Consider the following 16,181-nt stretch of genomic DNA (forward strand, 5'->3'; position numbering starts at 1 on the left):
TGGAACATTCAGGTGGCACTAGAATCGGTAAATGGACGTAAAATGAATGGTGTGGTTATATTTATTGATTTTTCAAAAGTTTTTCACTATATCAGGCACGTTTTTATTATAGAGAATGTTAAGAAAATATTGCCTAAGAAATTTTATAATCCGATTAGGACTCTACTTTTTAATGGATCTTTAACAATATCTATAGATGAGTTGGAGGGTAAATCAAATGAATTGAAGAGAAGTTGCCAGTTCTCCTTTACTTTTCGTTACGGCAATTGAAGAACTCAGTCAAAATAATTTCATCTATCAAAAGGAAATATGGCGGATTTACTATTCAACTAGAATTGAGCAGGAAAATAATTTATCTGTATGCAGATGGTGTGACCCTTATAGTAGAGGCTAAATCGGAGAAGCAACTTATTAGAAGGGTCAAAATTCTTTGGGGTTGCTTAGAAAAGTTTGAGATAAAGTCTGGCCTTGCAGTCAATAGGTATAAAACGGCAATACTACCAATTGGTAAGTGGACTCAGATATTTTACACCGTATTTCGAGTTTACGTAATACGAGAAAGTTTTAAAGTTCTTGGGATTAAGTGGGACAGATACGGAGTAACGTTAAGAAAGTGGACTTCCCTTAATAGTTTGATATATAAAAAATTAGCATATTGAGAAATTTTAACATAAAAAAAAAGGATCCACTTATATAACACACAAGTAATTCCATGGATCTTTTATAAAGCTACTTCGTCTCCGATAATCGGAGAGTATTCAATTAAGGAGTAAAAAAGTTGGCTTGAAAAGTTATTTTATAAATTATACATTCCGTCATTAAAAAGAAGCAAAGAATAACTTGGAAGTGGACTTGCCACGATTTCTACTATCTTGCCTAAAATTTACAAAAAGATTTTTCTTAATGTAACTGTGAACCCAGATGTTTGTTGGTTAGAGGTCTTGTATTTCCTCAAGTAGAATTTTGAAGTGGATTTCGTTTCGAACAAAAAGGATAAATTCGCAGGTCGTCCAGTTTTCTTCTTTTACTGGGGCAGCTCATAAAATATTTGTGGTTGAACGATGTGGTTTTTGACTCAAATTCAACAATATGCGTAATACATAAGAACAAAGAAAAGAGGTATTTCTTTAAAAACCACGAAAATCCGATAAGCATGGAAAGGGAAACGTTGGATAATAACGTAATTTCGATTCATAATGTTGTGATGATATTTTTTCGAAAAGGAAGTTTTTTTTCCTTTGCAAAGGACAACAGCAACCAGCAGTATGTTAACTCCTTAGTTTATGAAAATGGATTCAATTAAAAAAGTATCAGCCGAAGTAATCACGGTTTGTGGAAAAAAATCTCCGTATTCTAAGTTTGAAGGACAATTAGACAAGCCATATAATGAATTCGACAAAAGGAATTGTCGATAGCAGGAAATTCACTGCCTAATTTCTACTGGCTACGGGCTGTATAACATTAAATGACCATTGGAAAGACTGTGGTAAGGTATTTAATTCTGTTGTTCATGCTTTGGCTGAGTGTCTTTTTTTGCTGTTATTGAGGAAGTTTGTTGAATGGAACTTAGTAGGTGATATACGTACGGCGCCAAACCATATCTCGGCTATAGTTCTTTTTGGGCTTTTTTGTTAATCGCATTTTTAATGTTTATTTATTGCATAGATTTTTAGTATAATTTTGTAACTAAAGACGTTGTGAACTAATATTTAAACTGTATTTTTTATATTATATATTTTTAAAATAAAGGCATAGAAAAAAAAGTAACGGAGGGATGCTTCTTAAAATAACCATTTAATATTCTATTTTATTTCATTTCAGTAAAATTTGGTTAACGTTAGGGGCGTAATTAATCAATTTTTATCATATTCGTAATTAGAAATATATTTAGTTCTTTATATATAACTAAATTAAGACTCTTAATTAAAATATATGCAAGTTAAGGTATTTGTCATATACTGCAAACGAAACTATCTTTAGTGGCACCCCTAAAAGTGCTAAAATATCTAATTATGTAATTGATTCATATGTGGAACGTGGGAATACAAAATCAAGGGTAGTCTTAACTATTGTGGGTGATATGCGAAATGGATTCCAAAGGACTCAAATTCCAATCTGAGTAGGAATAAGGATAATAATTGAGACAGGCTTGTAAAAATTGAAGATACCCATCAAACTTCTTTAATTACTGAATCAAAATATATATTATGTAACTGGTAAATATATTTCTCAAAATCTTATATAGTGCTTACCAATACAAACAGTAAAAGCATTAAACTCATTCCTATTAACTATAAATTAATTAATAATTTTAGCTTCATACCCATTGCCATTGCAAAGACAAACAAATAATAATTTTATATTTTAAATTAGGAAGTAAAACACTAAGGGATCGTAAATGTAATCCAGATGGGGTTACTAGTAATCACCTTCAAATTAAAATGCGGGATTGAAACTAAAATATTGAAACAAGTGATCCCCCATATTTTATGCAACAGCAATTTGCTCTTCATATTTACTACATTTATGGTATCATTGATACATATTATATATTTCGGAATGCCTATCCTACCTGAGCCCCTTTTATAAAGAAGACATCTGGTGCAAACATCCTTAGTACCAATTCCTATTTCTATTATTATTTTTTTTTAATTTAATAATACAATTTCAAATTTTGAGCATTATTTTATCGTCATGATATGAATTAGATTTAGAATAAATTAAATGAGTAAGCCATTGAAAGTATTTATCGTAAGGATGATTAAATGTTCCAAGTGTTCTATCCCAGTATTTTTTTTTTTTTGATCGCCAATAATGAGAGAAAATGAGAAATGAATGCGGAGAAAGGAAACCTATATAAATCATCTTCATACTCGAAGCGTAAAGACTCCCCTTACCTACCTCTAAAGGTAATGTACATATATTATCTTCATATTAAAGTTTGATTCCTTTATATCTGCTATTGTTTTTAATGGAGTAATCTGTGAGTATTTTTCTAGGGTGACTTACTCCGAGAATTGAAATGTTTTTTATCTATTACATTGCAATTATTCTTGTCAACATAAGTAATCAATTCATCTATGCACAACATAGACTTATAAATAAGCAGTCGGAATTATTTGCAAGAGTTCGTGAAACTCTTCCATCTCTGAGGAATCAGGAACCATTAAACTATAAAGAGGACTTTTTGGAGCGTTCGGTTCCTTTGGTGAGTCGATTTATAAGTAAAATAGAAAAACATATAAACTTTTTTTAAATTTAAACTAGTCACAAATGGAGGATTCGTATATACCTTATAGAGAAACAGATGATCAATTAGACTATGACGAATTTCCAGAAATCCCACCTTTTCTACAAATATATTCTAGAAAAAACCTAGGTGAGGCAAGTTATCAAAAAGAGCCTGTTTTTCAAAAGCCTCATCAAAAACGATACCGTAAGCATATATTTTTTAAATAATTAATACTTATTACTCAAATGAAACATATAAATAACTAATTAATTTTATAATTCAATCAATTAGAAATAAATAAATATTATTATAAAATCTTTTTTATTTTATATTTAACAAAAAAAAAGGTGGGTTTTAGATTCATTTTTATGAACAAATAGTTCATAACTTCAAAATTAATTAAAAAAGAACTGTGTCTATGAAGTTAAAAAACAATTGAATAGCAATATCATTTATCCATCGTGTTTTTAATTAATAGTGGGAATCGATATTCCGGATTACATATCGAATGGAGGAAAGGCGAACGCAATAAAAAACATGTCCAATAAAATGAAAGCTGTTGGTTAATTTAAATGAAGACAAATCTATGCCGGAAGAGGCATTAATTGTTTATAACATACACAATTGATTATATAATTATATGTTCATTTATTTGGTATTTTATTCAAGTTTATAGCCTTATTTTCTTTATAAAATTGGTCAATTATTCATTTTAGAATGTATACAGATTATTTGTCACCGGGGAGGTTTCAATAAAAGTTTTACCAAAGCTGAATGTGTTCAAAAATAAATTTTATTTAAACTTTTCTACGAAATTTTTCTTTAAAAAAATAGGTTTACGATAAAAATGAAATATATATTCACTGAATCAATCCAAGTTTTCAGCAAATTTATCCAACTTTAACAATTCTAAAGTTTTAGTCCAAAGAATTTTCTGATTGGAAACATCTGAAACAAAATCACTAGAGGAAATAACCTGAGAGTTTTCTGTGTATGAGCCTCCCAGTCCATCTAACTCTGGTGAAATGGAGGCATGTACTAAGGCTTCTCCTCCTTGCGCTTGACTCTTCATAAACACTTTTGAAAGACCTTTGAAGAACTAAAAAATATATAGAATAATAATTTCAATATATATATATATAGGAGGGTCATTCCATGGAAAATTTAGACTTCACAATTCATCTGATATGAATAAAATTTGATACGTCAAATAACCTATTATTGGGAAACTGAAAAAGGAAATTTCAAATATGTAACTCAATATGTTCTGTGCTCCTTCTCATGATGAATTTGATCAAAAATAGATCCTTACGTTTTGAATAGTAGTTTGTAAACAACTCATCTGATGGATGCATACAGTAGTACATCATTTCATAGATACACATCGTATCATCTGATTAATATTAGACTTTAAAAAAATTAGAATGGTAGGTCTATGAGCTTGGGAGATATGAAAGTTTTAATTTTTTTATATATGTAAAATTATCTAATATAATTTCACAAATTATGCTTTTTAGATGTGAAATACTTATAAAGTTAAACAAATCTTGTGATTTTAAGCCAACTCACGAGTAATATTCATTGCCATAAATGATTAATGTTAGAATTTATTTATCAGCCAAAAAAATCAAATGGTTTAACTAAACCATTGGTTGTATTAATGAAAAAAAATAAACAATTTAACTAAGCTACCATCTTAATAACTGACTAACTTATCAAAAATAATTTGAAGATTGAAAATGTTTGATAACTGATATGAGAGGTCCAATTTGTTAACATATATTTTTTTAAACAATATAAGTAATTCTAAAGAAGTAATGCTTATATAATATCGTCAAAATTCAAATGTACTACTTGAATTGTTTTGTTATTATCGTGATAAATAAATTCTAATAATAATCATTTATGTGAATGAATATTACATGCCAATTGGTTTAAAATCACAAGATTTTCTAAACTTTATAAGTACTCATTAAGATCAAAAAGTATGCTTTTTTATAGCGAAATAATAAAAAAATGTTTAAAGTATTTGGTTGCATAGCTCAATAGCTGTCACATGATGTATTATATACATCAATCCAATGAGTGATTTAAGAGCTCCAATCTAAACTCCAGGGTCTTCAAAGACGATTTTTTTTTATCAAATTCATTATGAATAGGAGCTCAGAACTCAAAGCTAGATCTGTAATAATTAGTTATTTGAAATACCAAATATTATTCAAATCAAATGATAAAGCAAAAGTGTAAACTTTGCATGGAATGACCTAGGTATATAAATAAAACTGACCAGTCCACAAGGCATATTAACATAAAGATCTGAATAAATGACTCCAGGATGAAGAGCAAATACAGATACTTTACCCTTGTAAACATCTGATTCATCAATTTTGCTTTGTAAATATTTAGTAAACATAATTTGAGCTGCTTTAGAGTTTGCATAAGCGCCTTCTGGAGTGTATAGTTCCTTCATTTGTAAATCATCCCAGTTCATAGATTTATTAGCTAATACATGCGCCACAGATGATACATTTACAACACGACTCTGAATTCGATCCAACAAAAGACTTGTAAGTAAAAAATGTGATAAATAATTGGTTTGAAATTGGGATTCAAATCCATCTGAGGTTTCAAAACGAGGACCTAACATAATCCCAGCATTGTTCAATAAAACATCTATTTTCGACGTTTTCTCCCGAACTTCTTCAGCAAAGGATCTTACAGAATCCAAATTTTGTAAATCTAATCGAAATACAGTGTATTTTCCTTCAGAATTGTCAATTTCTTTCAACTTGGAACACGCCTCCTCGACCTTGCGACATCCTATGAATAATGATAATATTTTTTCTGTTTCTTATTCATCTATAAATTTAACGAAATTACCCATGATGACATTGAATTCATGTTGAAGGAAGTATTTCGCAGCCTCAAATCCGATTCCACGACTTCCTCCAGTTATAACAATGACTTTTCCAGGATCCGATGGTACTACTATAATAGAAAATATGAATGATATGACAAAATGAACTACAGTATTGATGAAATAATTAAAATATACCTTGAATTGACTTATGTCGGTCAAATATTTGCTCTTTGACAGTCATGTAAGAGCCAACGGCTCCTAAATAAACCTTTTCTCCTAAACTTTTTAACATTTTTGTTTTCCCTGGTAATCTGAATCTCAAAGTGATCTTATATTTGACAGAATTTATCCGCTAATAAATATAACAAAAACTGAATACTTATGAATCCGCTAGATATCAGGTACAAAAAACGAAAGAGGGAGTGACGCAACTAGAAATTTTTACAGTTCCATAGAACATCGTAGTTTATACTAGTGACTGATAACTTTAAAAATTAAAAGTATATTTAGCTATCGAATATTAAGTATTCATGACATTCGTTATGAGGAACGTAAAAATTAATCTTTTAAAGTTTGACCTATGAATCGAATTCATGTCAATAGATAAAGAGCTTATCCTATCAATTTAAACATACGCAACAAATGTACTATTTGTTTAATAAGTGCTACTCATTATTTATCATTAATAATCAACATTATTACTCTATTAGTAGTACGATTGATATTTCACTGACTTCAGTCATTTGAATGTCTCGGTGAGTTCATCAGTTTAGGATTGCGGATGACGGACCTGCTAGCTAATTAAATAATAACACGAGAGTTATGACGTCATATGTTTGACAGCTGACTTTTATATCAAGACACAGAGTTGTGTAACGTTATGCATGATAATTTATATTATCATCTGTTTTAGTACTTTCTACTATTATAAAAAAAAAGAATTTTAAAAAAGAAATTATTTATCTAATTCCATTTCTCAACTAATCTTCCACCTTCCATTATTTTATCTAATTCTATATATTGATACTTCACTTCATCTTCTCTTTTCTTTCGTTTTTGTGTCAATGTAATGTAGAAGTATTGAAGTCTGCAAAATGTATCCTCATAAGGCTGATGATTATATAATCAATGAATTAATTGTTTTCATATAACTTTTTTAACAAATGAATTGCTGAAAGGATATTACTAGTAAGGGCTTCCCTATGTTATATTATATATGATGAAATCCTCACTATTGTTCCATTTCAGAATCAGTCATACTATTGATGAATTAATATTTTATTCCATATTAAGAGAAACATTATCACCCGGTGGTCAATTTGAATACTATGTAATGACTAATGAATAATAATGGCTCAGCATTTAAAACTTAAATGAGTCATTTTTGGTAATCACAACTATTTATTTAATATATATCCAATGCCGAATATTTATATAAAATTTAATAATTACGTTGATGATATTACCTCTCCAAATTAGAAGTATTGAAGAGATCATAAATAAACCTAGAAATTAAAGAAATGTTAGTACTATTTCTTGCATGTTTAACAAAGTTATTTAATACTATTTCTTACATTTTTAAGAAATGTATTTAATAAAATGTATAATCATAATGTAAGCAATTTCATAGACCGGATTCCTAATAAACTAGTAGTAATACTAATTCCCTTACAGTTGACGTCACATTTCTTCAAGTGAAATGAGTGTTGCTCGACTTTTCCATTGATAGATTATAATTCATAATATTAAATATATTCTTCCCTTCTCTAGTCTAGAGGAATATTTCGACATCTTATTCCAATATAAGATGTCTCCTGAGGCAGGTATTGAGGTGTCTGCTCCCTCTAAGATTATTCTTCATGGAGAACATGGAGTTGTATACGGAAAAATGGCTGTGGCTGGAAGTTTAGACCTTCGAACGCGAATGCGTATTCTCAAAATAACAGACAAATTGATAGTTCATTTCCCAGACATCGGGGTTCATCATCAAACTTGGAGTATGAAGGATCTCAAACCACTTTTCACTCAAGACCATAAATTGGAGGACATCATCCTTCAACTTCTTCCTGACCCAAAGAACCCCATTCAAGTTGCCTCTCTGACATGTTTTTTTTACCTCTACAAACGGATATTGAATGAATTTAAGGGCTTGAAGATATCTGTCAAGTCTGATATTCCTATGGGTGCTGGCCTTGGGAGTTCTGCTGCACTCTCAGTCTGCCTCGCTGCAGGTCTACTCAGTATTAATGAACACAAAAACGCAACGGATCCTGATGTTATCTCCAAGTACGCTTTGCTCTCCGAAAAAATACTTCATGGGAGTCCTTCAGGAATCGACAGTTCTGTATCTTCCTACGGTGGTCTTATTAGTTTTAAAAATGGAGTTATTCAACGTTTAAATTCGCCTTTTGATATTAAAGTCCTTCTCGTTGAATCAGGTATTCAAAGAAATACAAAAAAAATAGTTGGAAATGTCCGCGAAAGACTTCTTTCCTATCCTAAAGTTATAGAACCTCTTCTGGACGGCATAAATGATGTCTCCGAAGAGTTTCTTAAAGTCATTCAAAATATGGACGAGGATACTGAGCCTCTCAGTTCAGACTTTGAGGCATTAGAAGAGTTGATTGCTAAAAATCATTCTCTTTTAAGGACATTAGGTGTTTCCCATCCACGATTAGAAGATATTGTTCGTATTGCAAATAGCATGAAGTTCCGAGGTGTCAAATTAACTGGAGCCGGTGGAGGAGGTTTCGCCTATATATTTATTCCTCCAACAACTTCTTCTTATATGGTTGACAAATTGATTAGCCTAATAGAAAAACGAGGATTTGAACGACCAAGACTCACTTCGATAGGTGTTTCTGGAGTTCAGATAAAGGTTTTAGAAGATAATAATTAAATTAACTAAATTTTAATGAATTTACTATTCATTCAGTCATAGCTTTGGTTTTACATTGTTTTAGTTTTAATTTAGATCAATTTTAATGAAACCAATGTTAGTAATTTTTTGTAATAAATGCGTTTTATAGAGCTTTGATAAATATTTATTAAATAATAAGTCTATACTTATTCAATATTAATATTGAATTAATTAAAAGTTATAAATAGAATATCACAATTGATCACAGTTAATGATTGAGAGAGTCAAGTCTTAATGACTTGAAATAAAAAACTGTACGATAAAGTTTGCTAATCCTAGGACCATAATGATAACATGCAAACCAGTGAATGTTTTCCCGATGAAGTTGTTCTCGTTCTCTATTTTTTCTTTCGTGACTACAACATGAACCAATGATGGTAGAAAAAATATGAGGAACAGTCCGCATAAAGAGCCAGAGAAACGAATGATTGTTCCGATCTTAGGATAAAATATTGCTACTAAAACGCAAATCGTCACGGCCATAAAATTACAGATGAAATTTTGCAGATATGAGGGTTCTTCTATCTTGAATATCATTAGATAAACCTGACTCCTCATAATGTACATAATGAGTGGGAAGACTGTCGTAAGTTGAAAGAGTAAAAGCCATCTCGTAAAGACGGCAAGTCCATCATCGGAATGAAAGTTATTGAGGAAATTCTGAAAAAGAATAATGGAAATGATTGAATGAATAAGATTAAGAAACATGTAATTAAAATACATCTTCGAGACAATCCTTCTCAATAGGAAATGTAATGTAGAACAGAGTTCCAATCATGAGATATGTAAATGTAACCAGAGAAAATGCAATGCGTACATCTCTAGCCTGTAAAACAAAGGAATACAGTTAGAATTATTTAAACCCATTATTTATATGGAAATAAGAAATCTATAATTACATTATTTTCCTGATTTTTGTTGTTATCCGTTATTGTTATAACACAGTTGTGAATAAAAAATCCCAAGGATAGTGTACCAGTTAAGCAAGGAAAAGTCCATTTAAACAACGGTACAAAGAGTTTGGACGAGGGATCGAACAAATCCACATTAACACCCCAGGACGCAGCATAATAGCTAACTAGGCCCATCATAAAAAATACACTTATGGTGCCAATAGAGTTTAGTTTTGTGAAGAAACCAACTGATTTTACACTTATTAGAGGAAAGATTAGTAGAAGTAAGAATATGGGTGCAGTGCTTGGATTCCAAATCTTTTCAAACGTTGAGGTATCTTCAGATTCTAACAATTCTTGCATTTTACTTGGGCAAATGACGTTATCATGAGACGAATTGCTGAATGAATGGTAGGATTGATTCATCATGGAATGTGTGGCATAATCTATTTTATGACAATGATTAATTAAGTTTTCATAACTTCTTATAAAATAAACCCTACTGTAAATATACGAAACGCCATTGTAAGCAAAGTTCGACATAAGAACCCAGTAAACGACTCCTGCACCAGCCACAGCCAGAAGCGAGAATATGGTGGCAGTGATTTCAGCTTTTTTACCAAGCACACATCCAACTAATGGTGCAAATTCGGGAATGGGTTGAAATTTTTCTGAAATAAGTAATAATATTTATTAATTCATGGATATGGTCCATCAGTATTTGGGAGCTTCATATTCATACCGACTTCTTTACGATCTTGAACAATAGTTATTGCTGTATATCCAGCCAAACCGGCTGTAAACAATGCAATACATGGGCCCATAATGATCCCTGACTGTGAAATGGCCCATGGTGTTGCCAATAAAGATGTGCCCATCATGGTATTCCAAATTGCTAATCTAAATAAAGCATAGATTGGAGATAATGATACTGTTCAGTAATTTATTTTAAGTACTAGTGCCCTTACATTGTGACTAAACTGGATTGTTTTCCATCGGATTCAACTTGAGATGAGACGACAGGAACGTTAAGTAAAAAATATTGAGGGGGAACCAGGTGATCAGGATAAGCCTGTCAAAAAATAAAACAAAGTTTTTATTTAAGAAAGTCTAGCCGGATGAGGAATTCATCATTCAATCATTATAGTCTTACAAGAAATCTTCTCGCTTCACTCCACGAGGCGGCACCATTTTGATTTGCATCCCCGTTCTCAGATAACGGAAATGGCAATGGAGGACCAACTAACCTACTAATGAGGTTATTTCGGTGGCGATTGCCCTCCTGCACAGCGTCTGCCCGTCTCCTACGATCCTGAAATCTATAATATTCGTTTTTAGTCGGTAGTACGAGATTCATCAATGTTGATTTAGAGTTACTGGTAACTTACGGTCTATCATAAAATCTCATAATTTCAGCTCCTTCTTGTCGAGCCACTTGAGTCATAAGATCCCTATAAGGGACCTCAACTCTGACTCCAGACAAGGAATCTTCTGAATGGTTTTCTACAGAACGGAGCATCGTCGTAGAAATATTCCGAGGCAGACTAAATGGAGCTTGTGTAGTCGTTACGATGACGTCTTCGATGGGGCATCCATATTGTTCAGCTTGACGTCTTATACGACTCTGGATCTCCCGACGTCGCGACCAACTGGCGTCTCCCTCAATTACGACAACGGCCCCATTTGTCAGATTGGACAACGACGTCGAACTCCTGCAATTATTTGTTAGTAGATTATTTCCAATTATTATCATCTTTTTTAATTGTAAGTATCGCACCTAATGATATTGAGACCGCTGCTTCCTCCTAGATATTGCTGCTCAGTGCCGGATTCGGAGGCGATTAAAGGTTCCACGTCCATTTCGTTACTCATTTGGTTGCTGAAGGTAACTACAGGTATGTTATGTCAGAATTATTTATATGTTAATGTACCACTGAAGAGATCCTTCTTGGCGACGATGTTCTTTATATGAGATCCCCACTCGCCATTGTCTTTGACACTAAGGTGACAGAGGGAAACTGTCAACTCAACTAGATTTCCCTCCCTCCTTCTCTTCTCTCTCTCTCCCCCACCCCCCTTTTCACTGGCGTGCCCTGCTCGTCTACCCCACCTATTTAGATCCACCCCACACGGAGGAATTGGAGTTTTGAAGTCACTCTAGCTGTCTACAAGATGCTAGATGCTTCTTAGAGTTCGATATCAGTCAACAACTCTTAATACTAGGGATGAATGATTTGATTAAAAAACTACAAGTAGGTGCATAGAATGACCTGAAAAAATTACAAAGCAGATTGAACTTTGAAGTGGGATCCCAAGTATGGCTCAAATAATGCTAGCCTCGGCTCATGAATAAGCTCTGACGTCAGAACATGAATTTGAAAATGACGTTGTAGTTAATAAATAGTTTCTAAGTAGCAATTCCTACATAACATAACTTGATAACTATTAGTATTACATGCTTGTGGTATGTGAGCTAGGCCACCCCCTCTTTTACCCACAATTAGCATAGCTGCTTGAATGCTGATTGTCGACGATTATAATAATAATTAATTAATATGTAAGCAAACAACCCGTGAAGCATTGGGAAGAACTTGAATTAAGTAATTCTCTTTAGATTCGTTTCCTTTGGAATCCAACTCTCATGGAGGACCTGAGCAGAGCTCCTCGACAGGTGGCATCTCCTTTTGGAGCCGTGGAAAATTGGTTCACGGATACTAATGCTAAAAAGCGAGATGATGAGATCCGTGTAGCCATATACAGTGCTCTGGCTCTGGGAGCATTGTGTCTTCTTTCCATTGGTGAGATGAACTTTTATTAGGTTGATTTTCAAAAAATACATAAAAAAATCTCAATATAGTACAAATATGTAGTTGACAATTGTATTATACATACAATAATATTTCATTTTTCTTTCAGGGTCATATTATTCACTGATTGTACTTGAGCCCTTTCTTGTTCCTTTGTTCTGGGCCCTTCTGACGGGATTTGTTTTGTTTCCATACAAAGCATATTTGACGGATTCCTTGAAGAATTTCCTACGAAATAATGATGTTGATGAACCTGCCTTAGTGATTGCTTTTAAAAGTGCGCCTCGTGCATTTAATTCCCTCTGTGATTTTCTTGGTGAATATCTTTTAATTCAAAATGTCAAAGTTCTACTTCTTGCTGCTTTTGTCGTTCCTTTTGGTTATTGTGTCTACGAATACTGTTTTCAACTATCTGTGGTCCTGGAAATAATTGGTTAGACAAATATGGATTTAATTTTTAGAGAGTAAAGTTCTAATTATTTTTCTACTAATAGATTATTATATCCTCAACATATGGAGAATCCTTGGTCAAGTTGTTTCGTTGCCTATTTTATTAACTCTATTATTTGGATATCTTGGATGTTTGGTTTTACTTCCTACAAATAATGTTATTCAGAAAGTATTTCTCAAGTTCTATTGTAATGTCATTTGGGCTCTTGTTGGTTGTACACTTTTCCATACGTTACCTTTACCTCTATTTTATTTTGGATTGTTTATAATGTTGAGTATTTTCTATCTGGGCATTAGTTCTCCAGAGGATTCTGCTCAAGCACATAGACCTTGTGATCCAAGACCGAGAGAAGCTATACAAAATTATGTCTTTGATTTGCTTAAAAGTTTTAACAGAGAAGAAGAAAAGTGTCCCCTAGTTTGTGAAAATGTCGACGACGAGGGCACTCAGGATAAGGAGGAGGAAAAAATCGAAGAGGAAGAAGAGTTTGTTGATAAAAATCAGCCCATATCCTCTACTCCTTTCCCTGATATTAAGGATGTTCCTAATCCCAAACGTTCTGTCCTAGAAACTCCAGTTACTCATCCCGGAATTTCAGCTCTTCGTCGTGAAACAGATGCCTCTCAAAGACACTTTTCTTCTGGATCAATGGTATATTCAAGTTCTCACTTGCGGAGTAAACCACGTAGAGTACTCGTTTGCAGAAGGGATTCAATCCTTGGAACCATAACCACTGATGAACCTACAGCAAGTTACATATATATCAGTTGGGTTTTTTGGGCTTGTTGTATAATTCAACTTTGGGTTCATCCTATGTTACTTCATCTTTTACCTTTACCCACCGCATGTTACGTTATAAAAAGGTTATGCTTTTATCTTGAATTGGACAGTGCAATTGAATCCAAGTGGGAGGAATGCTCATCTCGATTTTGTTTCTGGATGAAGGATAATGAGTCTTTTTTGGTCCCTTATCACTTTAGATACTTCGGAAAAATGTATTTCAAAGCTGAGAAAAGGGCTTTGAAGCTTCTTCCAGAATTTGCAGATGTTTTTGTTACGGGATGTTTAATATTATCTCTTATCGTTGTCTTACTGATTACTGGAATATTTGTTACTTTCCAATTGTATCACGAATGCATGTATATTATTCAAACATCTGGGGAGGTTGTATCTGAACTATCAAATTCATCAATATTTCAAGGTTTGGGCGTATTTGAAGGAACTGAGTCCTATGTCGAGACTGCTTACACCCAGGGACGCTCTTATATTTCCAACTTTTTAAAACAGAACAATATTTCTGATAAAGATAATGGCGAATTTGAACAGGATGTTTTAACGTTATTTGACCGTATGTATCAGTACTGGCTTGATAGAAATAATATTGGAAGTGAGGCCAAGGTTGGGCCACATATTAACGAAGAAGCTATCTCATCTTCAGTTGGAGACATTGCATCAAAGATGAAGAATAATTTTTCCTTTTCTTTAATTTCTAACTTTGCACATGAGAATATGGGAATGATTACTTCTGTTCTGGAACATGCTTGGTTTCTTGTTAAAGGAAACTTTGGTATCGTTATTAGCCTTTTAATCGAGTTATTGCTAGTTTTGTTTCACAGTGGAAGTGGTTTTATCAATTTTATGATTGGATTGGTGGTTTATTTTACAGCACTTTTTTATTTGTTGAGTGCAAGCGATAGAAATTATATTCCATTAGTAGTAATGTCTGAACTTAGTGTTATGGGAGATGACTTTGCTACTGCTATGAACAAGGCAATCAAAAGTGTTTTCATAATAACTTTCAAAATGGCTTCCTTCTATGGCCTTTGGACTTACTTAACTCATACATTATTCAGCGCGAGCATTGTCATGGTTCCGGTACTTGCAGCAACTTTTTTGGCAGCTGTACCTGTTGCTGGTCAATTTCTTGTTGCAATTCCAGCAGCTCTTGAACTTTGGTTTTCCAAGGGTCGTATCGCCTCAGCAATATGCCTAGTACTTTGCCATTTTGCTCCCATGTGTTTAGTAGATGCATCCATTTATGCTGAAGTTAAAAGAGGTATTCATCCTTGGATTACTGGTCTGAGTATTGTGGGTGGTATTTATTGTTTCGGCGTTCCTGGAGCTATTTATGGACCTCTCATCGTTTGTGCGGTGTATGTGGTTCTTACAGTTTATACTGGGTTTATGGCAATAGATCATCCTGCTGAAAATATCGGATCTACGACATTTAAAACTCCAAATTTGAAACGGTCGGACACTATATTATAAAAAGGCATCTTATTTATATATAGCTTTAATGTTATTTGCTTTAATAGGTGGAGAAAGGCTGTTGCACGTATCTTAGATCATTCTCTTATTTACTAATCTTGATCAGGAGTGTTCCTGCACTACCAATTGTCAATGATATTTTTAGTATTAGTCAACCTTCTTTGATAGAATTACAGTCCTTTTCCTTTTTTTTAAAAATCATTTAATGCTTCAAATAAATTCATTCTGTAAAAGCAAATTACGACTGTATTCTTATCCAAAGATATAATTCTTATCATCACTGCATCACTTGTGCTAACCAAGCATTTAAACAAATAATTAAGGGGTCGAGAAGTTTACTACTTTTCTTTTACATAGATGGTCAGTTTCTTACGCCTTTTATAGATTACTATTATATATTTATATTATGGATTATTCTATATTTTATAATTTTGGGAAAGTTTTGGTCATGATGACTTATGTCAAGAAATTATATGTATTCCTGAAATTTTTTAACACTGAATAAATATCATTTGAACATCTGAAACATGATAGTCGTATTTCTCGGAGTTTTCTTATGTGATAATTGTTTCCTGAATCTTGAGGGGGAGGGCCATGTAAATTAATTTAGAGGTGATGTCATAAAAAATATGGTAACATTGATGAGAAAACATATCAGCTAATGCTATGACTTTTAGAAAAATGGAGGGAATAGCTAGGAAGCTGTCATATAATTTTGCTACTTTTATATCAAAGAAGAAATATAGTCAT

At 32.7% G+C, this 16,181-nt stretch overlaps 5 protein-coding genes across 6 annotated transcripts; 3 read left to right on the forward strand and 2 right to left on the reverse strand.

The window, feature by feature from the left end:
• Positions 1 to 2,771: 2,771 nt before the first annotated feature.
• Positions 2,772 to 4,038, forward strand: LOC121114351 (uncharacterized). Its single transcript, XM_040708298.2, has 4 exons — positions 2,772 to 2,909; positions 3,000 to 3,208; positions 3,268 to 3,436; positions 3,711 to 4,038. Exons 2-4 carry the CDS (start codon positions 3,023 to 3,025, stop codon positions 3,797 to 3,799), a joined length of 444 nt encoding a protein of 147 aa, XP_040564232.1. The 5' UTR covers positions 2,772 to 2,909; positions 3,000 to 3,022; the 3' UTR covers positions 3,800 to 4,038.
• LOC121114349 (retinol dehydrogenase 12) lies at positions 4,008 to 6,612 on the reverse strand. The gene is made up of 5 exons (XM_040708296.2): positions 6,472 to 6,612; positions 6,288 to 6,403; positions 6,113 to 6,220; positions 5,520 to 6,052; positions 4,008 to 4,331 (listed from the first exon to the last, which is right to left on the reverse strand). Exons 2-5 carry the CDS (start codon positions 6,382 to 6,384, stop codon positions 4,101 to 4,103), a joined length of 969 nt encoding a protein of 322 aa, XP_040564230.1. The 5' UTR covers positions 6,385 to 6,403; positions 6,472 to 6,612; the 3' UTR covers positions 4,008 to 4,100.
• On the forward strand, positions 6,542 to 9,122 carry LOC121114348 (mevalonate kinase-like). The gene has a single exon (XM_040708294.2). The coding sequence runs from the start codon at positions 7,900 to 7,902 to the stop codon at positions 8,989 to 8,991; it is 1,092 nt and encodes a 363-aa protein (XP_040564228.1). The 5' UTR covers positions 6,542 to 7,899; the 3' UTR covers positions 8,992 to 9,122.
• Positions 9,114 to 12,468, reverse strand: LOC121114344 (neutral amino acid transporter 9). 2 transcript variants are annotated; one of them, XM_071886902.1, is made up of 10 exons: positions 11,837 to 12,468; positions 11,683 to 11,784; positions 11,294 to 11,617; positions 11,059 to 11,224; positions 10,874 to 10,977; positions 10,648 to 10,805; positions 10,409 to 10,576; positions 9,912 to 10,351; positions 9,734 to 9,838; positions 9,114 to 9,672 (listed from the first exon to the last, which is right to left on the reverse strand). In XM_071886902.1, exons 2-10 carry the CDS (start codon positions 11,775 to 11,777, stop codon positions 9,244 to 9,246), a joined length of 1,989 nt encoding a protein of 662 aa, XP_071743003.1. In that variant the 5' UTR covers positions 11,778 to 11,784; positions 11,837 to 12,468; the 3' UTR covers positions 9,114 to 9,243. The 2 variants fall into 2 exon arrangements, with proteins under 2 accessions (XP_071743003.1, XP_040564220.1); XM_040708286.2 differs by lacking the exon at positions 11,837 to 12,468 and having other exon boundaries at positions 11,683 to 11,824.
• Positions 12,469 to 12,546: 78 nt separating this feature from the next.
• Positions 12,547 to 15,957, forward strand: LOC121114341 (transmembrane protein 245). Its single transcript, XM_071886843.1, has 4 exons — positions 12,547 to 12,703; positions 12,822 to 13,148; positions 13,183 to 15,412; positions 15,479 to 15,957. The coding sequence occupies exons 1-4, from the start codon at positions 12,547 to 12,549 to the stop codon at positions 15,525 to 15,527; spliced, it is 2,763 nt and encodes a 920-aa protein (XP_071742944.1). The 3' UTR covers positions 15,528 to 15,957.
• Positions 15,958 to 16,181: the final 224 nt, after the last annotated feature.

The sequence above is a fragment of the Lepeophtheirus salmonis genome, chromosome 3, assembly GCF_016086655.4.
Source record: "Lepeophtheirus salmonis chromosome 3, UVic_Lsal_1.4, whole genome shotgun sequence".
Classification (NCBI taxonomy): domain Eukaryota; kingdom Metazoa; phylum Arthropoda; class Copepoda; order Siphonostomatoida; family Caligidae; genus Lepeophtheirus; species Lepeophtheirus salmonis.

Coding starts and splice junctions, on each gene's coding strand:
- LOC121114341 (XM_071886843.1), top strand. CDS start 12,547: ATGGAGGACCTGAGCAGAGCTCCTCGACAGGTGGCATCTCCTTTTGGA. Junction 13,149..13,182: donor GGTCCTGGAAATAATTGGTT/AGACAAATATGG, acceptor TAGAGAGTAAAG/TTCTAATTATTTTTCTACTA. Junction 15,413..15,478: donor AAAACTCCAAATTTGAAACG/GTCGGACACTAT, acceptor TTGCTTTAATAG/GTGGAGAAAGGCTGTTGCAC.
- LOC121114351 (XM_040708298.2), top strand. CDS start 3,023: ATGTTTTTTATCTATTACATTGCAATTATTCTTGTCAACATAAGTAAT. Junction 3,209..3,267: donor TGGAGCGTTCGGTTCCTTTG/GTGAGTCGATTT, acceptor AATTTAAACTAG/TCACAAATGGAGGATTCGTA. Junction 3,437..3,710: donor GCCTCATCAAAAACGATACC/GTAAGCATATAT, acceptor TTTAATTAATAG/TGGGAATCGATATTCCGGAT.
- LOC121114349 (XM_040708296.2), bottom strand. CDS start 6,384: ATGTTAAAAAGTTTAGGAGAAAAGGTTTATTTAGGAGCCGTTGGCTCT. Junction 6,221..6,287: donor CCGACATAAGTCAATTCAAG/GTATATTTTAAT, acceptor TTTCTATTATAG/TAGTACCATCGGATCCTGGA. Junction 6,053..6,112: donor TGAATTCAATGTCATCATGG/GTAATTTCGTTA, acceptor CATTATTCATAG/GATGTCGCAAGGTCGAGGAG.
- LOC121114344 (XM_071886902.1), bottom strand. CDS start 11,777: ATGAGTAACGAAATGGACGTGGAACCTTTAATCGCCTCCGAATCCGGC. Junction 11,618..11,682: donor AGCGGTCTCAATATCATTAG/GTGCGATACTTA, acceptor AAATAATTGCAG/GAGTTCGACGTCGTTGTCCA. Junction 10,352..10,408: donor TGGCGTTTCGTATATTTACA/GTAGGGTTTATT, acceptor GTCATAAAATAG/ATTATGCCACACATTCCATG.
- LOC121114348 (XM_040708294.2), top strand. CDS start 7,900: ATGTCTCCTGAGGCAGGTATTGAGGTGTCTGCTCCCTCTAAGATTATT.